We start from the raw sequence: 20261 nt of genomic DNA, 5'->3' as shown, positions 1-20261 counted from the left end.
GCACCCCCAGCACCCCCTGCCTCACAGCCACCCGCTGCGCCCCAGCCGGGCCAGGGGGGGACTGGGGACGACTGGAGGGGACTGGTGGCGATCGGGGAGGGCCAGGGGGGGCCGGGCCAGGGCGGAGCGAGCTCCCCGGTTCCGCCCAGCCCCGGAACCGCTGCGGGAGGCGGTGTGCTCGGCGGCCGGAGCCCGGCCATGGCCCGGGGCTGCGGGTAAGTGCCGCGGCCCCTTGGGGCTGGGGAGGGGGTGCCGAGGGGTTCCCGGGGCTGGGGGCTTGGGGTGCCCCCTGGGCAGGTTTGGGGTGCGCACCCCCAGGCAGCGGGGTGTCCCTGGTCGGGGTGCGGTCCTTTCGCCCTGCTAGGTGTAGGGGCTGCGCCCCGATCCCCCTGCCTCTTGCAGGGTGTGGGGAGGGGGTCTGCCGCCCCGAAAGGGCTGCCCGAACCCCGGCTCCAGCCACAGGTTGGGCTCCGAGGGTCTTTGGGACAGCCCGGCCACCAGCCCCTGCCATGAGTGGTGGTGGCGAGCAGTGGAGGTGCCCCAGGGAGCCCCTGGCCACTTTTCTCCTTCCCCGTGCCCTCTTGGGCTGCGTGGGCACCGTGGGCGATGCCCAGCGGGACGGGCACCGCAGCCCTGCAGCGGGTGAGGCGTGAGGCTCACATCGGACCCAGGCACGCAGGAGCTGCCAGCAGGTGTTTTAACAGCTTGGCACTCGCGTTTGGCCCAAGGCTGGCCAGCATCACTGGTGCTGTCGGATACGGGCAGAAATTTCGGTGCTCATCGCCTGCTGCTTGCGCTGGAGCTGGAGGCACCTGGGGGTTTCGCAAGGGTTGGAAAATTGCGGAGGCTGTGCCAGGGGCTGCCCCTGGGTTCCCGTTTCTTGCTGGTATCACCTTGTGGTGCTCGAGTGTTGGGGTGAGCTCGGGTTTCAGCCAGCCTCAGCGCCCGGGAGTGCTCCCAAAAGGGCACGGGAGTGCTCCCAAAAGGACGGATCTGCTCCTTCAGCCTGGGGTGGGAGCACGGCTCCGTGGCCACCTTGGCATGGAGTCACCAGTGAGGGTCTGAGCTATCGTGTGCCGTGGGGGAGATGTGGAACCAACGTGTCCAGAGGGCATGGGACAGGGGACGGGAGTCATGGTGGTGGTGCTTGGGTCGGGTCTGGGGGGCAAAGCAGGGCTGAGGCACTGGGGAGGTGCTCTCACTGCAGCCAGGCACAAGCAGTATGCTGGGGGAATGTCCCCTGCCAGGGCACTTCTAGCCCTGGCCACTCACTGTGTTTTAAAGCCTGTCCTGCATGAGAGATCGCTTTTTGCAATTGCACTTGGAAGGATTTCAGGGCAAGTTTGTTTAATTCGCCTTTCCTACACATGTGAGCTGGAGAGTTCAGCAGCTTGGAGAAATTTGGTCACCAAGAGCATGACCTGAGGCATCGCGGGGCAAGTGTTAGGCACCTACTGGGGGCATTGCAAACGTGTGCAGAGCTAAACTGAAAAACCAGCTTACTGGAACTTCGTCTCACTAATCAGTGCACATTAAAGAGCAAGGAAAGATGACGTGAAGAGAGAATTGTCAGGTGTATTCAATCTTAAGACATCTGCCACCAGAATTGTCTCACTGTGGACCTTTTTGCATTGCAGTCATGGTCAAACACCCGATGAGGTGTTCAAAGGGGTTTGGAGCACCACTCGGTGCGGGCAGTGTGAAGGAACAAAAGTGGGCTGCGAAGTGCCAGTTCCTGCAGTACAGGTGGAAGTATTTAAGGTTCAGCAGAGGGAATAGTGCAGCCTCAAATCTGTCTCTGCACACCATGCGAGTCCTAGCAGCATTTCTGCAGTCCATGGATGAGCTCTATATTCACATATTTGGGGTTTATCCTCTGGGTGCTCGGTGCTGCTTGATCCTGGCTTAGGAACCAGCCAGCAGCAGCGGGGTTGGTTGTTTCCTTTTGCTCAAAGCAGCTCCATTACGGTGCTGAATCATAGCTGTGCTTAGACTTTTTTTGGGAGGACTAATAATAATTTGGTATGGGAGCAGTGTGAGTTTTTTGCTTTCTGCTTCTTAAAAGCCTCTGAACACAGGTGGGACAAGCGTTTCCCCTCCCTTCCCACTCCTGCCGCAGGAAGATGAGTCCTGAGCCTGAATCCCGAGGCTCTGGGATGCAAAGCCAACACCCCACTCGTGCCAGCAGCACCCTCCGTGCTCTCTCCTTGCTGCCGTGTTGCCTGCAGCAGCCACCACAGCAGGAGGGCTGGCTGCACGCGATTCCGTCACAGTGCCCGAGAAAACACGCCGGTGACATGCTGGTGACGTGCCGGTCCCCTCCTCCTGCCCGCAGGCACGTGCCGCTCGCAGCCTGCCCAGGGCACAGCCAGCTCCATGCCCTGAAACCTCCCGGTGCTGTGAGGAGGACAGAGAGATGCAGCAGCATGGATTTTTGATGTGCTTAAAATACATCTGCAGCGGAGCCGGGTACTCCCCGGAGGCGATGGACAGGTAGGTGCCGGCACCGTGCCCCGTGTCCCCGGCGGGATGAGCTGTCTGTACCCGACAGCCAGGCGTGGTGGGGAATTTTCTGCTGTGTATTGGCAGGGAGGCGGCATCCCAAACGCAGGGAAGCAGCTGTCACTTTGCAGGAGGCAAAGTGACCCCCTTCTCCTGGCCTGTCCCCCAGCCCTTCAGACCAAGCAGCGTTGGGCCCTGCTGTGACCTGGAGCAGCTGTGCCCCCCCTTGCCGGTGCTGCCCTGTGTACCCCATGTGTCCCCCTGCCCCCCTGGCTCCTTTCTGATTCCTCAAAGAGAAAATAAACCCACAGAAGGGTTTGTTCATCCCAGCCCCTTTCAGACTTGGGCTGCAAAGTCCCTTTAGCAAGTCACAAGGGCTGTGCACTCAGAGGCTTCTTTTGTTCCTGTAGATGCTTTGCAGAGAAGTCATTTCCCCCTTTTGCCATCCTAATTCCCTGCTCTTTTAGGGGCTGGAAATGTCTGGCAGTGAATTCTGCAGTGTTTCATTTGCTTGACCCTGGCCAAGACATTCGGAGAGGTGGCAGCACCTTGCACCACCTGACACACAGTTTCCTGACATCCTGGCTTGGGAAATCAGTGCAGGCACCAGCACAGTTTGGGTCTGACCCTGCTGGGGCGATAGGGACCCGTTAGTTGTTAGTGACCATTTTTAAACCAGTGACCTCATTACGAAGGTGCTGGGGTTAGTGGTGCTGTGGGTCTCGCAGCCCGCGTTTAGCAGCGGTATTGGTAAAAATAGAACCGGTCGAAAAATGAATTTTTATTTTTACTCTGTAAAGTGTGTCCTGCTAGGGTGTTTTGCTTTCATCGCAGATCAAGGCAAGGCGACTGGCTGCTTCCATGGAAAGGGAAGAAAAAGCTTTGTTTTTGGGTCAGCTGGGAAGCTTCGTCGCAGCAAGCTGCAAGCACGCTGCTTGGCTTTGCCGCCCTCCCTGCCCGTTTTCTTTTTTTAGAGGAGCTGGAGGTCACCGCAATGTCGCCTTGGAGCAAAATAACAAGTTTGCATTCCAAAATATGTTGAAACAGCCGTGGCGTGTGCAGGCAATTCTCCGCGTGCGAGGTGGTGGGCGTAATCTCGGGAGAGCGTAGAAGACTTACCTTTGGTCTGGGACAGGGACAGGGACAGGTCACGGGATGGTGAGCTGCAAATTTTGTTAACAAAGCAAAACCAAGGAGGTCTGGGCCAGCTACAGAGCAAGCTCCTGCTGGCCCCCAGCTGCAAACATTTCTCACAGCCTGCTTGGCAGAGCTGTGCCCGAGGAGGTGACGTCCAGACCTCAAGGTCCATCCTGGAAGAGGTGACATCTGACACAGCCCATCAGCCCCATGCACCAAAAGGGGTTTAATCCTACCTCAGCCATGCTCTCGGCTGTCCCACCCCATGGACAGCTGCTGCGTTTACAGAGTTTGTGCTGCTGAAGCTCTGTTGAGCCCTGTGGCTCAACAAATTTGCCCCCACCATGAGTGCCTGAAACGGCTCGAGTTGCAGCCTGCACCAGTGCTTGAGGTCTGGGCACTTTGCGTGGTGCAGTGCTGCATTTTTGGGTGCTGCTGATTGCACGTGTTGGTGAATACCATCCTCTGTGGTGGGACGGTGCAGGATGGTGCTCTGCCTCCATGCAGGGCTGCCCGAGCCCTTCCTCTACCAAGCCGCAGAGGTTGGCTCAGCCTTTGTACTGGATGGGTGCCCCAGCATCCATCCTGTGTCTGTTTGGGTGTGCCAGACACAAGGACAGCCTGGACCCACAGACTGAGTTAAGTCTGCTGGCTTGGACACCCAGGTTGTGAACAGCTCCAAGGCAGAATGGGGCCGAAAACCTTTCCTACAAACTGCATTGGTTCGCTCCTGAGTGGCAGCAGTGGTGCCAGCTCCTTCGCGTACATCACAAATTCCAGCCCATGGAGGGGGAAAAAGAAACTGCCTAAAAATAGAGCGGATTCAAAGTAGTTCATAAATAATAAACCAGCCTCCTGAAAGGGAGATGGAAATCCAGCAAGTCCCTGGAGCAGGGGGCTGCTTTGTTGCTCTCAGTTTTAAGTGGAGATGAGGAGGGGGCCATCTCCACCATGGCAGGATCAGCTCAGTATCAGAGGCTTAAAATCCTAGATGAAATCTAAGAGAGACAAAGCCATTTATTTCCCTTTTCTCATCCAACATGACAGCTTTCAAAAATCCTCTTCCCTGAATAATTTGCCAGTTCTGCTCGGTGGGTGGCTGCATTTTGTTTTCTCCCCCCTCGAGCTTCCCGGCCCCAAGATAACACACGTACAAGGCACACACTTGTTTCTGATAGCGGGAGCTCTGTCACTGGCATCCCAAAAATTCCCAGTGCAGAGAGGGAGGGAGCTCATCTGGGCTAAGCATATGCTTTTAAATGCCTGGAAACACCCAGCCACTTGCACTGGCCCCGTGTGTGTTGTTGTGGTGCTGGCACACCCACACGGACCCTCTCACCTCCCACGGGTGTCCATGCTGGTGGAGATGGGTGGCAGGGAAGCAGCTCCAATTTGGGCATCACAGTGTCCCCACAGCATCACTTGGCTGTGCTAGTTGTGTCAAAAACCCTTCTGTGAACCTTCCCAGCACCATCCCCACTTCTGTCCCCTCTAAACACCGAGGAGTGTTGCTGGAGGAGGATGAAGGTGTAATGCCAACGCAGGATCTCCCACCACCGCCTTTACTGCCTGATTTTGCTGGCAGCTGGGCTCGTGCTGGGGGGCGAGGGTCCCCTTCCCCTCCTGTGGGCAGGACGTGGCCCTGGGTGACACGGGCAGGGTGACTGGAGCTGCTCCTGGCCGGTGAGCGAGGGCTCAGTGGGACTTGGCCGCGGGACAGGTCGTTTAGCTCTACCCACTGCCTGCTCAGGCTAATCGCTTCCTAATGCCGCCGTAATCCCATTTAAAGCGACTGGCAGCCCAGAAGGTTACAGACACCCAGCAGAAGGTGACGTGGCCTGGCCGGCGCTCATCCTGCCTGCCTGCATCCCGTCCCTGCAGCCTCTGCCCCAGACGTCCCCTGTGTCCCTGCTGGGCTCTCTCTGACCCCACGTCTCTGCCCAGCAGCGGCTCTCTCAGGGATGGGGTGCGGGCAGCCTGCTCTGCTCTGAGCCTTCCTCCTTCTGACAGTAAGGCTGTGAGACCTGGCCCAAGAGCTGCTTCAAAACGAACAACAGATGCTGTGTAGTTTGCAGAGCCCGTGCCCAATTGCTGCAGTGCAACCCTTCGGGATCACACCTGGGCAACTCTGTGGAGGGGAACAGGGGTTTGGGTGATGCTCAGGTCCCCCTAATCCCCCACAAGCAGACAGGCTGCTCTGCTGCTAGCCTGGGGCCATTTTATCTGGAAGGAGCCAGGAGATGGTGTTTAGTCCTGCCCTTGCCCACACCAAGCCCACAAGAGAGCCCAGCATCCTGCTGGGCTGAGGCAGACATCGTCGGCTCTGCGGCTCCTCTCCACCCCTGCTCCTTCATTGCCTGGTTTTGCTCCTCGCTCCCTGGTGTCCTCACTTCACTTTTCGCCTCTGAACCCACAGCGTTGTGCTTGGCCGAGCCTGTCAAGCCCGCAGCCAAGGGGAAGCCATGCGGCTCCTGGCTCTGCAAGCAGCCTCCTTCCCCGGGGCCATGAAAGGGGGAGCGGGACGGAGCCGAAAAGCTGCCGTGCTCTGCTGTGGCTCTTACTGCCCTGGGTGCTGCCCTCCGTGGGGTTCAGGTTGGGGACCCCAAATGTTGGCTTGGGGGTGTCTTGGGGCCCTGTCTGCAGTGTCCCAACCCAATACCAGGGAGGCGTGGGGAGCTGCTGAAATCGAGATGGCAAAGAGGGGACAAGAGATCCCTTGATTCGGAGGTTCTTCTGAGATGATTTATATCCTCTTTTTCAGAGACAGGCACTCCAGGGCTCGGTGGAGGTGGGAACTCTCAGTTTTCTTCTCTTGAGAAGCCCGGGCTGGCTGCAAAGACATCTTTCTTCCCACTCCTCTGCAAAAGAGTGCTAGTGAAAACAGGGCGCCATGTACACCTTCCTGCCCGAAAACTTCACACCAGTGAAGCAGAAGCCCTCGAAGGAGCTGAGGCCCATGCTGGGGGCCGTCACGCTGGGCCTCGTCCTGTTCATCGCCGCGGTGGTGGCCTGGTGCTACTACACGGTGTCCCTGCGCAAGGCGGAGCGGCTGAAGACGGAGCTGATGGACCTGCGGGCGGACGGCTTCGTCATCAGGAACCAGCACGGGGAGGTGGTGTTCCGCCTGGCCTTCCGCTCGGGGAGCCTGGACCTGGAGTCGTGCTCCAAGGAGGGCGAGATCCTGAGCTGCACGCGCTCGCACCGCGGGCCGCTCAACTTCTTCATCCAGACGGTGAAGCCCAAGGACACGGTGATGTGCTACCGCGTGCGCTGGGAGGAGCTGGCGGCCGGCCCAGCGGTGGAGCACACCATGTTCTGGGAGGACGCCCACTGGTACGGGGGCTCGGAGATGAGCACCCAGCACTGGCCCATCCGCCTGGCCGGCTACCAGGAGCCCGTGCCCTACGTGACCAGCGACGTCTACTCCTTCCGCGACAGCTTTGGCGGCATCCTGGAGCGCTACTGGCTGTCCTCCAAGGCGGCGGCCATCAAGATCAACGACTCGGTGCCCTTCCACCTGGGCTTCAACGCCACCGAGCGCACCCTCTTCTTCCAGGCCCGCTACAAGGACTCGCCCTACAAGCCCCCGCCGGGCCAGCAGCCCTTCCCCGAGCTCAGCTACCGCGTGTGCGTGGGCTCCGACGTCACCTCCATCCACAAGTACATGGTGCGCAGGTACTTCAACAAGCCCTCCAAGATCCCCGCCGAGAACGCCTTCCGCTACCCCATCTGGTCCACCTGGGCACTCTACAAGAATGATATCGACCAGGATAAACTCTTGAGATTTGCTGAAAAAATTAAGAAGTACCGTTTTAATTGCAGCCACATTGAGATCGATGACATGTACACACAGGCCTATGGGGATTTTGACTTTGACCCCGTCAAGTTCCCCAATGTAACGGAGATGTTTGCAAAACTGAGAGAGGATGGCTTTAAGGTCACCTTGTGGACTCACCCTTTTATAAACTACAATTCCTCGAACTTTGGTGTGGGGATTGAGCGTCAGCTGTTCATCAAGGAGCCATCGGGGCGGCTGCCGGCCATGGTGGAGTGGTGGAACGGCATCGGGGCCATCCTGGACTTCACCAACCCGGCAGCCCGGGACTGGTTCCAGAGCCACCTGCGCCAGCTCCGCCACAAGTACGGCATCTCCTCCTTCAAGTTTGATGCAGGTGAGACCAGCTACCTGCCCAAGCAGTTCAGCACCTTCCGGCCACTCTCAGACCCCAGCATCTGGTCACGGCGCTACACGGAGATGGCCATCCCCTTCTATGAGCTGGCGGAGGTGCGGGTGGGCTACCAGTCGCAGAACATCTCCTGCTTCTTCCGCATCATTGACCGCGACTCCGTGTGGGGCTACGAACTTGGCCTCAAGTCCCTCATCCCCACGGTGCTCACCATCAGCATGTTGGGGTACCCTTTTATTTCCGCTGACATGATTGGGGGGAATTTTTTCCCGAATAAGACAGATGGTGCAGTTGAGATCCCAGACCGTGAGCTGTACGTGAGGTGGCTGGAGCTGTCGGCCTTCATGCCCTCCATGCAGTTCTCCATCCCGCCCTGGCTCTACGACAAGCAGGTGGTGGAGATCGCACAGAAATTCACCGAGCTCCACGAGTCGCTGGTGGCCCCATTGCTGCTGGAGCTGGCCGGGGAGGTCACCGACACGGGCGACCCCATCATCCGGCCCATCTGGTGGATCTCGCCCCGCGACGAGGCCACCCACAGGATCGACTCACAGTTCCTCATCGGGGACACCCTGATGGTGGCACCCGTCCTGGAGATGGGCAAGCAGGAGCGTGACGTCTACCTGCCGGCGGGCAAGTGGCGCAGCTACAAGGGGGAGTTGTTTGAGAAGACGCCTGTGCTGCTCACCGACTATCCCGTTGACTTGGACGAAGTTGCCTATTTCCTCTGGGTTTCGTAACAGCTCCTCCATCAGCTTTGGGATAACCATGCCTTACACTAGAACTTTGTAACAAATAATAATTCTAATTGCACATTTCATTTGGGTCTGGGATTGCCGAAGGGAATTAAATAGACTTTATTGTCCTTGGGTTTTTTTGTTATTTGGAGAGGTGTGATCTGATTTTTTTGTTTGTTTAATTTGGGGCAGGTGGGATGCTCTGTTTGGGTTACAGTAGGCAGAATTTTCTCTGTATAGGTGAGGAAAAAGTTGTCACGCAGTCAAAGCTAATACTTTTTTGGTTCCCAAGGATTTCAAGAGGGGAAGGTTGGTTAGTGCCTTGTGGGAGCGTTTCTTGTCCCATGGGTGCACCCAGCACTGGCATGGGGGTGTGTGATGTGGGAGGGTTGCTACAGCACAGCCTGCCTTAAGTTTTCTAATATGGCAAATATATTTAAAATGACTTTTTTAAGAGCAGCAAACAAGCTAGATTATATATATATACACATATATAGATTCATTTTCCCCCCTTTATTTTGGCACTGGACTAACTCTTGCCCCATGCTCCCCTTTTTCCGGGTACCAGGCAGGCCAGGTTACTCGCATGACATGCAGGTATTTCAGCTGTAGGAACTGCACATCGCTTGCTGGAGAAGCTGCATCTCCCCTCCTCACTCATCTAACGCCTGCTGCAAGACTCTTCCCTGTGTGTTTTGCCTCGGGTGTCAACACTGCCTCTTCTAGAGCAGCACCGTCCCTACCAGTGTGCCCAATCACTCTTTTTAACACATTTATGGTCTGTTCTGTTACGCGATAGTCCTGCAGATATCATCTTTTTTTATTATTATTTTTTTAAGGACAGATGAGCTTTCAGGTTTGTTGCTGGCAGAAGGGCAAATCTCCAGGGGTCTGTGTGCTGCTTCCCCGGGAACAGCAGGTTCCCGCAAGCGGCACGCGTTGTGGATGGATGCGATGTTTTGCTGCTAGCCGGCTTGCCGGTGGGTGGAAAACACCGGCTTTTGCACTGATGGTTTTGTGCCAGTGGGTGTTCTCGCTGCACCCAAGGAAATGTTCTCATGTACCATGGAATTAAGCTAATAGCCATCTTCATCTCGGGTTGGAGCTGAGAGATGATGTTGTTGTGTAGGGCTTTTTGGTGCAGCCCTCCTCTCTCTCCCGGAGATGCAGGGGTCTTCTTCAGAGTTTGGGCTTGCTGTTGGAGGCTTCTGGAGAGGATGCGGGGTGACGTGTTCCTGCACCCCCAATTCCCATTACTAGGATGGGCAAGACCTCAGCTCAGGTCACTCCCATGGCCTCAGAGGAGATTTTCTCTGCATTTCTGCCCCTCCTTTTCCGGATGCTTTTCCAGCTTTCCCTTTCAGTTTTGTGGAGGAGGAAGCACTTAGAGAGACACGGGCAGCCTCTGCTCCAAGAAACCACTAGCCTACTAGCAGGATTGCAGTCTGGCAGCTCTGCTCCCCAGGGCAGGACTTTCCTGGCCATGCCCCAGCTGCCGGCACCCCTCAGCCCATTAATTTTTAACAAGTTTGCACAGGATTGAGCTGTGTTAGCTGGAAAGGCTCAAGGCAAGGGGAGTACAGCAGCTGCAGGTTTTCTTACGAGATTGCATCCAGGCACGAGTCCGCCACCCAGGGAGATGGAACAGTATTTGGGGCAGGGTTTGGTACCTGTGATAGTCTTTCTCCAAGCCCATCTCCTGCTCTGGGCTTGCAGGAGGAAGCAAAGGAGCTGTACCTTGTAAGGAGCTTGTGGTGGTGCCCAGGAGTAAACTCAGGTGCTTCGGGCAATATCTAAAGTGCTTTTATGGTTAGGAAGGAAGGGAGAAATTTTAATTTGATGGACTCCCTCCTCCTAGATCCTCAAAAGCCACCTGGACATGGCCCTGGACAACCTGCTCAGGGTGGCCCTGCTTGAGCAGGGGTTGGACCACAAGGTCCCAGAGGTCCCTTCCAACCTCAACTCCTCTGTGAGTCTCTGACTCTGGAACTGACCCTGAGGCCTGGCTGGATCTGACCTGTGTAATTTGGTGGTTTGGCCTCAAAACGAGACAGGTCCCTGCCCAGTGGGAGCACAAGTATGTCCCAGGCTCAGCTGTGGAGAGCTCAGGTTTGCTCCCTGACCGCAGTGCAAGTGGCAGTGCTTTTCCAAGCTAGAGACACTTGCTGGCCAGGAGCTAATCAGTTCTCCCGTTAGGATCCTTTTGTTGTGAACATGATGGGAGTGACTGGATGAGTGCCTTGGTCCCCTCACAGGGGTGAAGAAAACAAAAGTCCAGTGTGGCCAGACCCTAGCAGCTTTGTGCCAGGAAAGCACCAAATTCAACAGGGCGCTGTCAGGAAGGTCGTGGAGGAAAGGTCTCCACTAGACATGCCATTCTTCCCCTTCCCTCTAAGTAAAGAGGTTTATTGTTAGAGGTTTTTCTTAACTTGTAAACGACTGAGATTATAAAGTATCCTTATTTTTCTAAATGCTGTGGTTAGGGTAAAGCTGGGAGGATGTAAGGGATGAAGCTGAGGAGCAGGTGGCTTCCCAAGGGCCCATATGGGTGGCTGTCCATGGCACCAAGTCTTCCCCACAATTTGGAGACAGGCTCAACAGTGCTGCCTCAAGCTATCAGAAGCTTCTAGGTACCCTCTCCGTCATGCTTTTTACCAAAACCACTATTTCTAACACTGTGCTGTAGCCCTGCAGCCCAGCTGGAGCATCCCTAGCACCTCACAGACCACAAGCGCTCCGTGCACAGACACTTTGGGAACCTCCCCCTGGGGATATCTCTCTGGCTTACCCAAGGGTCGCTGTCCAAAACTAGTTTGACTCAGCCAAGGAAAAGCCCCAAAACAGGTCTTGGGGTTGGTTCAGCCTCTTCCAGTTGGCTCTGGCAGGTTGTGTCTGAGCAGCAGGTCGACGTGACGCCTGTGGGACTGGGTTTGGAAGCTCGTGCCGTTGTGTGTCGGCTGAGTGGGTGCTTGGGTTTCACACGCCTTCCTGAGTCGGACCACAATGCCGGGGGGGTTGTTTTTAACCACTTTTCTAATTCTGAATTGTTATGAAAACAAGACTGTAACATCAATTGCCTTGATTGATATAAAACTTTGGAAAACAAAAAGAAGTTTAACGTGTCTGTCTATATGTGGGGCCAGTGTTTCAGGCAGATCTGGGGCTTTTTTCACCCCAGGCTTTACTGAAATTAGAACTGAGGCTGCTGGTTTATTTAAAACTTGTGGTCTGAAGCTTTGATGTGTGTTTTGAAGGGAGGGGCTGCCTACAACCACAACCACCCTCCTGCAGCACGGGCTGGGATGGGTCACAAATCGCCCTCCCTGGCATCCCCGTGGCAGGGGAAGAGCTGTGGCTTGGGGCTGGCCTAGAAAAGGCCACGTCCAGGTGACTCCTGCTTCTGCATCAGACCAGTTGTGACACCCTTTCTGCTGATTCTTTCCCCAAAAGTGCCCCTCAGTGCCAACCTGGGGGGGTAGCTGGTCCATGCTGACACAGAAGACACACGGTTCGAAACTGTGTGCGAGATGACAAGGCTGCTTGCAGCTTCCCACAGAGGCTCCAGAAATTCACCTGGGGCACTGCCTGTCCCTGCTGTCCCCAGGTCCCCTTCCCACGCTGCTCTGGCAGGGTAGAGGGGTGGTGTGGATGGTTTTGGCCATGGGAGCACCAGAAACAGCTCATGAAACTTACACGACTCAGGTGATGGGATGAGGCTAACTGATTTGCTGCTTTTGCAGCAGAAGGCATTTTCCCAATTCTTTGCCTTCTTCCCTGTGTGCAAGCAGCATCCATGCAGCAGGCTCATGCTCACCCATGGGAGGTGAAGCTGGTGCTTCTGGAGACCTGGGACAGGCTGGAGCTGCCTTCCAGCACCTGCAGCAGTCCTCAGTAATGCACAAGTCCTCCCTGGAGTTGCTGGGATTAGAGTTGGATTGCTGTTGTTTTTTCTGATGTTTTTGGGTGGGTGTTTTTGCATCCTCCTGAGAGCTGGAGCTGTGTCCAGGAAAGATGCATGAGGATCTGCACTACACTGGGTCCCAGCAAAATGGGAGCTGGACCCCACCGATCACGGGGTGATGCTAAACCACACATTAGGCAGGGCTCAAAAATACATCCAGGGCTGTGCATTGCATGGTGAGGGGTGTTCATGGCCACATCCAGACCAAGAGAGGCTACAGCCAAAGCCCAGCTCATTTCAAACCAGGTTGCAGAGGTGCCCACGGGTGCCAGTGGGGCAGTGACTGCTGAGCCACGGGGTCCTGGCTGGGAGCAGGTCCAGCCCTGCCTGAGATCACAGCTTTCATTGAAAGTAAGAGGAAAAAAAAAATGGCAAAAAAATGCACATGTCTGGGAAGAGCCGTGGTGAAAGGACAAGCTGACAGCAACAGATCCCCTTTGGGCATGCAGCCAGTCTGGCAACCTTAGGGAAAAACAACCTCTTCCATCAAAACAACCTCTTCCATCACAGGCAGTCCTGGAGTCCAGGAAAGCCATAATGCTGGGCTGGGCCATGCAAAATCCCACAGCCAAGTAGAGAAAGGCAGGAACTGGTTTTTGTTTGTTTGTTTTTAATACATTTACTTTTTTGCCAATGGGGATCGGTGATTTGTAGCTCAATGATAATCAAAGATTAAGGATAATAACCACCCCCCTCCAAAAAAAAACATGAAAACAGCCTGGAGTGAGCGATGTTCCCATGTCACCAGCCCCTCCAGCAAGCACAGCACTTGCTCAAAGCTGGGAAGCTGGGATTGCTAAAAAACAACCGTGACTAAAGCTCAGCAAGGCAAACCAGACGTTCCTCCAGCAGCGTGAAGGCCCGCCAGGGAGAGGCAGAGGGGGAGAGAGCAGGCAGGGATGGAGATTTGGGGAGGGATTTTTGCAGCCACATGGACTTGACCTCTCCTTTCCCTAGGGGCATCTGTTAGGATCAGGCAGCCTGTATCATCCCCAGTGGGTGCAGAAGGTCTTGGAGATGCATTTCCCCCCCCAGCCTGTGATGCAGGAGGACAGCAGAGCCATGACCATGCACACAGATCATGAGGTAGAGATGATGGGGCTGGCTCCTCACCCCCACCAGCCTGGGCACCAGCAGGCTTTGTGTGAGTACCACATGCAGCCTCAGCTTTTTAGAAAGCTTTTTTCCTGCTGAAGCAACAGCCAAGGAGCTTTGTTGGGGCCCACTGGGACACTTTGGTCCCCAGAGGGGAGGAAAGCAATGACCCCAAACATCACCATTTGATGGCATTGAGCAGTCATCACCCCTTCACACCCCTGGATTGAGGGAGGTTTGGTGGGTTGTCCGTCCCCCTCTCCACACTGTCAACATCACTGGGGCTGAGGCTGCTTTCTCACCTTGCTTTCGAGGACATCTACAAACCATCCTGGCTTGTCTTTTCCTGTGCAGCTGTGGCCACATAGGGTCCTTGCACCATAATGGATCCTCTGGTTGGACTGCGTAGACTGAGCACCAAATTAGCTCTGGAGTGACCATGATGCTCTCAAGCCCCCGTGTACTCATGATATGGACCAGCTCTGGGGCAAACCCCTAAAGAAGGGGGTTTTCTCCTGGTTTGAGCCATGCACAGTTTTACCTCCCCCAGGTGCCGCCAGCAGCCTGTTGGGGGCAGAGAAAGAATCAGTCTCTTGCTTTGGGAAGAGGCATCACAGCCCAGAGAACTCAGAATTCTCCTAAACTCCTCAGTCACATCACCTTCAAACTTCTCTTAGTTTAGAAATGGGGAAGATTGGACCAAGACTGGAGAACATTTCAGAGCCAGCTCACTTTTCCCAAACCCACAGGCGCTGTTGAGATGCTGTCACCCAGGAGAAGTCATGTCCCAGGGCAGAAGCATGCCAACTGATGGACATCAGCACAGCTGGTGGCATGGGAGGACATTTTCCATGGGGAAACTGATGCAGGAGGGCACTTGGGCTAGTATGTTATTTATACAAGCTCTCTCAGGAGGACAATTTAAAGTCCTCCCTGGGATCTCTGTGGTGGACAAATTGCACCCTTGCTCCCAAATACGGACCCAAACCATGAATGGATCCCATTAGTGGTCCTCACCCATGCATGACTTGCTGCTAGGTTTTAATTTTGACTGTCAGTGAGATCTCACCACATGCTTACAGGCTTGGCTGACTCCACACCAGGGACATGTTTCTCAACACTTTCTTCCATTAAAAGGCGGGGGGTGGGGGGGGAAGTTTGCCAAACTGTTAGCAAGTGCTAAAGCTTCTTTTTGCTTCCTTGGACAAATCAGTTCATGGGAAATACAAACTCTCCTTGCTGTACTGCATCAGCACCCATCCAATGTACAGGCTGAAATTTTGGTGCTGCTGTCTTTAGATTAATCACAGATTGTTTTCTGATTTATTTTTAGTTTAATAAAATACTCTGTTCCAACGTCTTCCTTCACTAAGCAAACAAAAAATACAAAAATCTAAGGAGAAGGGCTGCAGTACCACTGGGTAACAATGGAGTCCATCTAATTATCATTATTCTATATAAAAAGTAAGTGTGCATGGCATTTCTTGATGGGAAGAGATTAGGAGTGGAGAATCTGTTTCTATACATTGTATTAGTCATACTACAAGAGCCAAGACATTCATCCAATACATTTTAATAAGTTATTCTACAGCAATTGACACACTAAATAAAGGTCACAGTATTTTCTTTGAGTTCATGCTAATGTATTTCTACTTCAAAAGCAATAAAAATTCCCAGGTCAATAAAGTCATGGGTTCATTAATTCCTGAGACCATGGCAAAGCTGATGGAGGAGATGTTATGAAATCCGATGGAAATAGGCAACTTCGTCCAAGTCAACGGGATAGTCGGTGAGCAGCACAGGCGTCTTCTCAAACAACTCCCCCTTGTAGCTGCGCCACTTGCCCGCCGGCAGGTAGACGTCACGCTCCTGCTTGCCCATCTCCAGGACGGGTGCCACCATCAGGGTGTCCCCGATGAGGAACTGCGAGTCGATCCTGTGGGTGGCCTCGTCGCGGGGCGAGATCCACCAGATGGGCCGGATGATGGGGCCGCCCGTGTCGGTGACCTCCCCGGCCAGCTCCAGCAGCAATGGGGCCACCAGCGACTCGTGGAGCTCGGTGAATTTCTGTGCGATCTCCACCACCTGCTTGTCGTAGAGCCAGGGCGGGATGGAGAACTGCATGGAGGGCATGAAGGCCGACAGCTCCAGCCACCGCACGTACAGCTCACGGTCCGGGATCTCAACTGCACCATCTGTCTTATTCGGTAGGAAGTTTCCTCCAATCATATCTGGCAGCACAAAAGGGTACCCCAACATGCTGATGGTGAGCACCGTGGGGATGAGGGACTTGAGGCCAAGCTCGTAGCCCCACACGGAGTCGCGGTCAATGATGCGGAAGAAGCAGGAGATGTTCTGCGACTGGTAGCCCACCCGCACCTCCGCCAGCTCGTAGAAGGGGATGGCCATCTCCGTGTAGCGCCGTGACCAGATGCTGGGGTCCGAGAGTGGCCGGAAGGTGCTGAACTGCTTGGGCAGGTAGCTGGTCTCACCTGCATCAAACTTGAAGGAGGAGATGCCGTACTTGTGGCGGAGCTGGCGCAGGTGGCTCTGGAACCAGTCCCGGGCTGCCGGGTTGGTGAAGTCCAGGATGGCCCCGATGCCGTTCCACCACTCCACCATGGCCGGCAGCCGCCCCGACGGCTCCTTGATGAACAGCTGACGCTCAATCCCCACACCAAAGTTGGAGGAATCTGTGTGTATGAAAGGGTGAATCCACAGGGTAAATTTAAAGCCATCCTCTCTCAGTTTTGCAAACATCTCTGTTACATTGGGGAACTTGACGGGGTCAAAGTCAAAATCCCCATAGGCTTGTGTGTACATGTCATCGATCTCAATGTGGCTGCAATTAAAATTGTACTTCTTTATGTTTCTTGCAAAATCCAAGACTTTATCCTGGTTGATATCTTTTTTGTAGAGTGCCCAGGTGGACCAGATGGGGTAGCGGAAGGCGTTCTCAGCGGGGATCTTGGAGGGCTTGTTGAAGTACCTGCGCACCATGTACTTGTGGATGGAGGTGACGTCGGAGCCCACGCACACGCGGTAGCTGAGCTCGGGGAAGGGCTGCTGGCCCGGCGGGGGCTTGTAGGGCGAGTCCTTGTAGCGGGCCTGGAAGAAGAGGGTGCGCTCGGTGGCGTTGAAGCCCAGGTGGAAGGGCACCGAGTCGTTGATCTTGATGGCCGCCGCCTTGGAGGACAGCCAGTAGCGCTCCAGGATGCCGCCAAAGCTGTCGCGGAAGGAGTAGACGTCGCTGGTCACGTAGGGCACGGGCTCCTGGTAGCCGGCCAGGCGGATGGGCCAGTGCTGGGTGCTCATCTCCGAGCCCCCGTACCAGTGGGCGTCCTCCCAGAACATGGTGTGCTCCACCGCTGGGCCGGCCGCCAGCTCCTCCCAGCGCACGCGGTAGCACATCACCGTGTCCTTGGGCTTCACCGTCTGGATGAAGAAGTTGAGCGGCCCGCGGTGCGAGCGCGTGCAGCTCAGGATCTCGCCCTCCTTGGAGCACGACTCCAGGTCCAGGCTCCCCGAGCGGAAGGCCAGGCGGAACACCACCTCCCCGTGCTGGTTCCTGATGACGAAGCCGTCCGCCCGCAGGTCCATCAGCTCCGTCTTCAGCCGCTCCGCCTTGTGCAGGGACACCGTGTAGTAGCACCAGGCCACCACCACGGCGATGAACAGGACGAGGCCCAGCGTGACGGCCCCCAGCATGGGCCTCAGCTCCTTCGAGGGCTTCTGCTTCATGGAGCTTTGGGGCAAATGCGTTTCTTTGACATCTTCCTTTTGAGCGTTTCCATGTTTTTCTGCTCGGTGAGTAATCTGACTTTCCATGACTCCTTTGTAATATCTGGTTAGATACTTCGCTTTTTTTTTTTTTTTTTCCTTCTACTTGTTGAAAGAAAAGCCCGGATACAATGTGAAAGTGATCACAATCTTCTTTCCAAAGCCTGGCCACTCACACCTGCAGCATCATTTTTTGAAACAGAGGGTTATAAACAGTGAAAAAAGCAATAAAATCTTCTGAACAGCCCTAGATCCTCCTGGATCTGTCTCTGCAGCTCTGGATTGCTCTGCTCTGTGCTGCTGCAGCCTGATCTCTGGAAGCTGAGCTGAGCTTTTTTGGAGCAGGGCAGTGCCAGGATTCCTGTGACTGTCCTTTGGCTGCAGCTGCGCTGCGTCCTGCTGGAACACAGAGCAGAACGGGGCCAGGGAGAGGGGCTGGCACCTGGTGACTCAGGCAATTTGGTCAGGATTTTGTTGTTTTTATATCAATTTTTTGCCCTGACAGATTTCCCTACCTGTCCATGGCTTCTGTGCATTGAATGCAGGTAGCGAAATGCTGTGCCAAAGTGTCCAGCCTCTGCAGCAGTTCCCACCACCCCTGGGGATGCAGCCCGGTGAGCAGAAGTTTTATCTCCCTGCACTTTGCTCTTTTCCTGAGCTGCAGCAGGGACACGGGGACGTGGGCACACATGGGCTTTGGGGCTGCCAGCCGCCTGCACTGCACTGCGTCATGGTGCTCGCCAGAGCCCTTCTTTCTCCATGATGTCTTGCACCGGCTGGGGAAAAGAAGGATGTTTCCCTCCATCCAGTTCTCCATTTATTTTTGTCCTAATTCAAGTCCTGTAACTCCCAAGATGCACATCTGTCCTCCATCAGGCCAGAGGCTACGCTGCAACGGGGGTGGAAGATATTTAGGCACAGGGTTTGGAGTTAGGCTGTTAAACTGGAATTGTTGCAAGACCAAGAGCACATTAAAGCAGACATCCTTGTTTTGCTGGGAAATGCACAGCACTGCTGTGCACATCCCAGCTGCATCATGAGCTGGAAAGTCAGCCAGTGCAGTGCAGCTCCCAGCACCTGAAAGAGCATCCAGTGCCAACAAAAACGGCAGAAAATGGAGCAGGCAGCATGAGGCAATGGGGCTGACCCTGTCTGGGATCTGTGTGGTCTGATGCATCTCCAAGACCCCAAGTTTGCAGGAGCAGCCTGCGTGGAGGGGAAGAAAAAAGAAGTACTTCTTGCTCAGCCCAGCCATGCCCAGCAATACATGCCTGGTGTATTTACCCACGCTGCTGTGACATCAGTATCTAAGTATACAGAGACGATAAGCTGCCCAGGGAGCCATTAAAAATACCAGAAGTCACCGCATTCGGTATCGATCGCAGCAGCCTCCCAGCCAGCAAAATGAGCCGCTGAGCTATTTTTTGAGTGAGCTGTCAGGGAGAGCAAGACTTTGCCCTGAAAAAGAGCCAGAATGAATAAAAGCATCCTGGACAAATATCACTCCTGCGGAGCCCAACTCGCAGGAACCCATCAGTGTTGGGGAAGGGGCTTAGGGAGCAGGGGGTAGGGAGAAGAAAGGTCACTGGTGCCCCAAGGAGATGGTGACCCAGTCCTGGTGTGGGGCAGGGACAGTTTGGGCGCAGGTTGGGTTACGCACACTTTGAGAGCTGGCAGCCTCCCCAAAGCTGGCCTGGGTCCCAGCCCTGCTTGGCGGCTCCAGCTCGGGTCGTTTCCAGCGAAACCCTGGTGTTTTTGAAAAACAAGCTCTTCGCTTTGAAGATGTTTTTATGTGCTGGGTCAGCTCCTGAGTTGCCGCCCTCGAGTTTTCCTCCTTCTTCTTCCTTCCTCCTTTAGCCCCCCTGGCCAGCCTGGAAAAAGGGCTTTTCTTTAAGATGAGCCCCACCATTTTCCAGAGTAAGAAAATGAAAAAAAAAAAAAAAAAAAAAAAAAAAAAGAGAGAGGGAAATATTTTTTATATTTTTTTTCAAGACTTCTGCTTTTTTCTTTTTCTTTTTTAATATTAAACAAAAAAAAAAAATGATTTAAAAAATTATTTAAAAAAAAAAAAAAAGAAAAAGAAAAAACAGGGAATTTGGGACTATTATTATTTGGGACTAATAAAGGACATCCAGGAGTTTTCCTAATTTCTATGCACACACACACAGTTTTTCTCCAAGACAATCACTTTGAACCCCTCTGTTAGGCAGGGGGACAGAAGCTGAGCTCCAGAAAGAGGGCACATGAGGGAACCGGGACCCCTGTGCCCTGCATCCCTTTGGGGTTTCCTCCCCAAAGGAGGATGCTGAGCTGCTCTGGTACCTGCTTATCCCCCAGGGGGTCAAATCCTGTGTGGGAGATGCAGACACAGGACATTGTTGTGTTTTATTTGGGCTGCTTTATCGGGAGCTGATCTGGTGCCGGTTCTGCCCCATCAGTTAGCAGACTTTGCTCCAAAAGGAGCCTGGATTCCTCACTCCGAGGATCTAAGCAGCACAGATTAAATATTGACATAGCTGCCACCTTTACATGCAGAAAATGAGCCAGGACTTTAGACCCTCTTAGAGTTAAATGGGAGCTAAGGAAGGGTTGCAGGGGATGAAGCTCATGTCAGCCAGAGAGAAGGGGAGCTACGTGCCCAAACCCCTTGGTGCACCTACCCTGAGAGCCCCCCCCCAGGGTCACATCTGCCCCCAGCACCTCAGCTGAGCACTTGGCACACATGGAATGAGTTTGACAGGCCTCAGTCTACTTCCCAGATGTGTGAGACCTGAACCCTCAGGCTTTTTGGGCTCACAGTGTGAGGCAGGAGCTTTCAGCTGCATTTGCCTGTCCCTGGTGCAGGGTGCAGCAGCAGAGCAT

General features: G+C 54.6%; 2 protein-coding genes across 3 annotated transcripts; one reads left to right on the top strand and one right to left on the bottom strand.

The window, feature by feature from the left end:
• Positions 1–67: 67 nt before the first annotated feature.
• On the top strand, positions 68–11675 carry MYORG (myogenesis regulating glycosidase (putative)). Of its 2 annotated transcripts, XM_038170061.2 has the most exons (3): positions 169–215; positions 2336–2493; positions 6401–11675. In XM_038170061.2, exon 3 carries the CDS (start codon positions 6530–6532, stop codon positions 8564–8566), a length of 2037 nt encoding a protein of 678 aa, XP_038025989.2. In that variant the 5' UTR covers positions 169–215; positions 2336–2493; positions 6401–6529; the 3' UTR covers positions 8567–11675. The 2 variants fall into 2 exon arrangements, with proteins under 2 accessions (XP_027302004.3, XP_038025989.2); XM_027446203.3 differs by lacking the exon at positions 2336–2493 and having other exon boundaries at positions 68–215.
• A 3501-nt stretch (positions 11676–15176) lies between these two features.
• LOC113840111 (myogenesis-regulating glycosidase) lies at positions 15177–18014 on the bottom strand. The gene has a single exon (XM_027446201.3). The coding sequence runs from the start codon at positions 17445–17447 to the stop codon at positions 15357–15359; it is 2091 nt and encodes a 696-aa protein (XP_027302002.3). The 5' UTR covers positions 17448–18014; the 3' UTR covers positions 15177–15356.
• Positions 18015–20261: the final 2247 nt, after the last annotated feature.

The sequence above is a fragment of the Anas platyrhynchos genome, chromosome Z (genome assembly GCF_047663525.1).
Source record: "Anas platyrhynchos isolate ZD024472 breed Pekin duck chromosome Z, IASCAAS_PekinDuck_T2T, whole genome shotgun sequence".
Classification (NCBI taxonomy): Eukaryota; Metazoa; Chordata; class Aves; order Anseriformes; family Anatidae; genus Anas; species Anas platyrhynchos.
Note: the sequence above shows the minus strand (reverse complement) of the source record. Positions and strands in the feature narration are given on the sequence as shown.

Coding starts and splice junctions, on each gene's coding strand:
- LOC113840111 (XM_027446201.3), bottom strand. CDS start 17,447: ATGGAAAGTCAGATTACTCACCGAGCAGAAAAACATGGAAACGCTCAA.
- MYORG (XM_027446203.3), top strand. CDS start 6,530: ATGTACACCTTCCTGCCCGAAAACTTCACACCAGTGAAGCAGAAGCCC.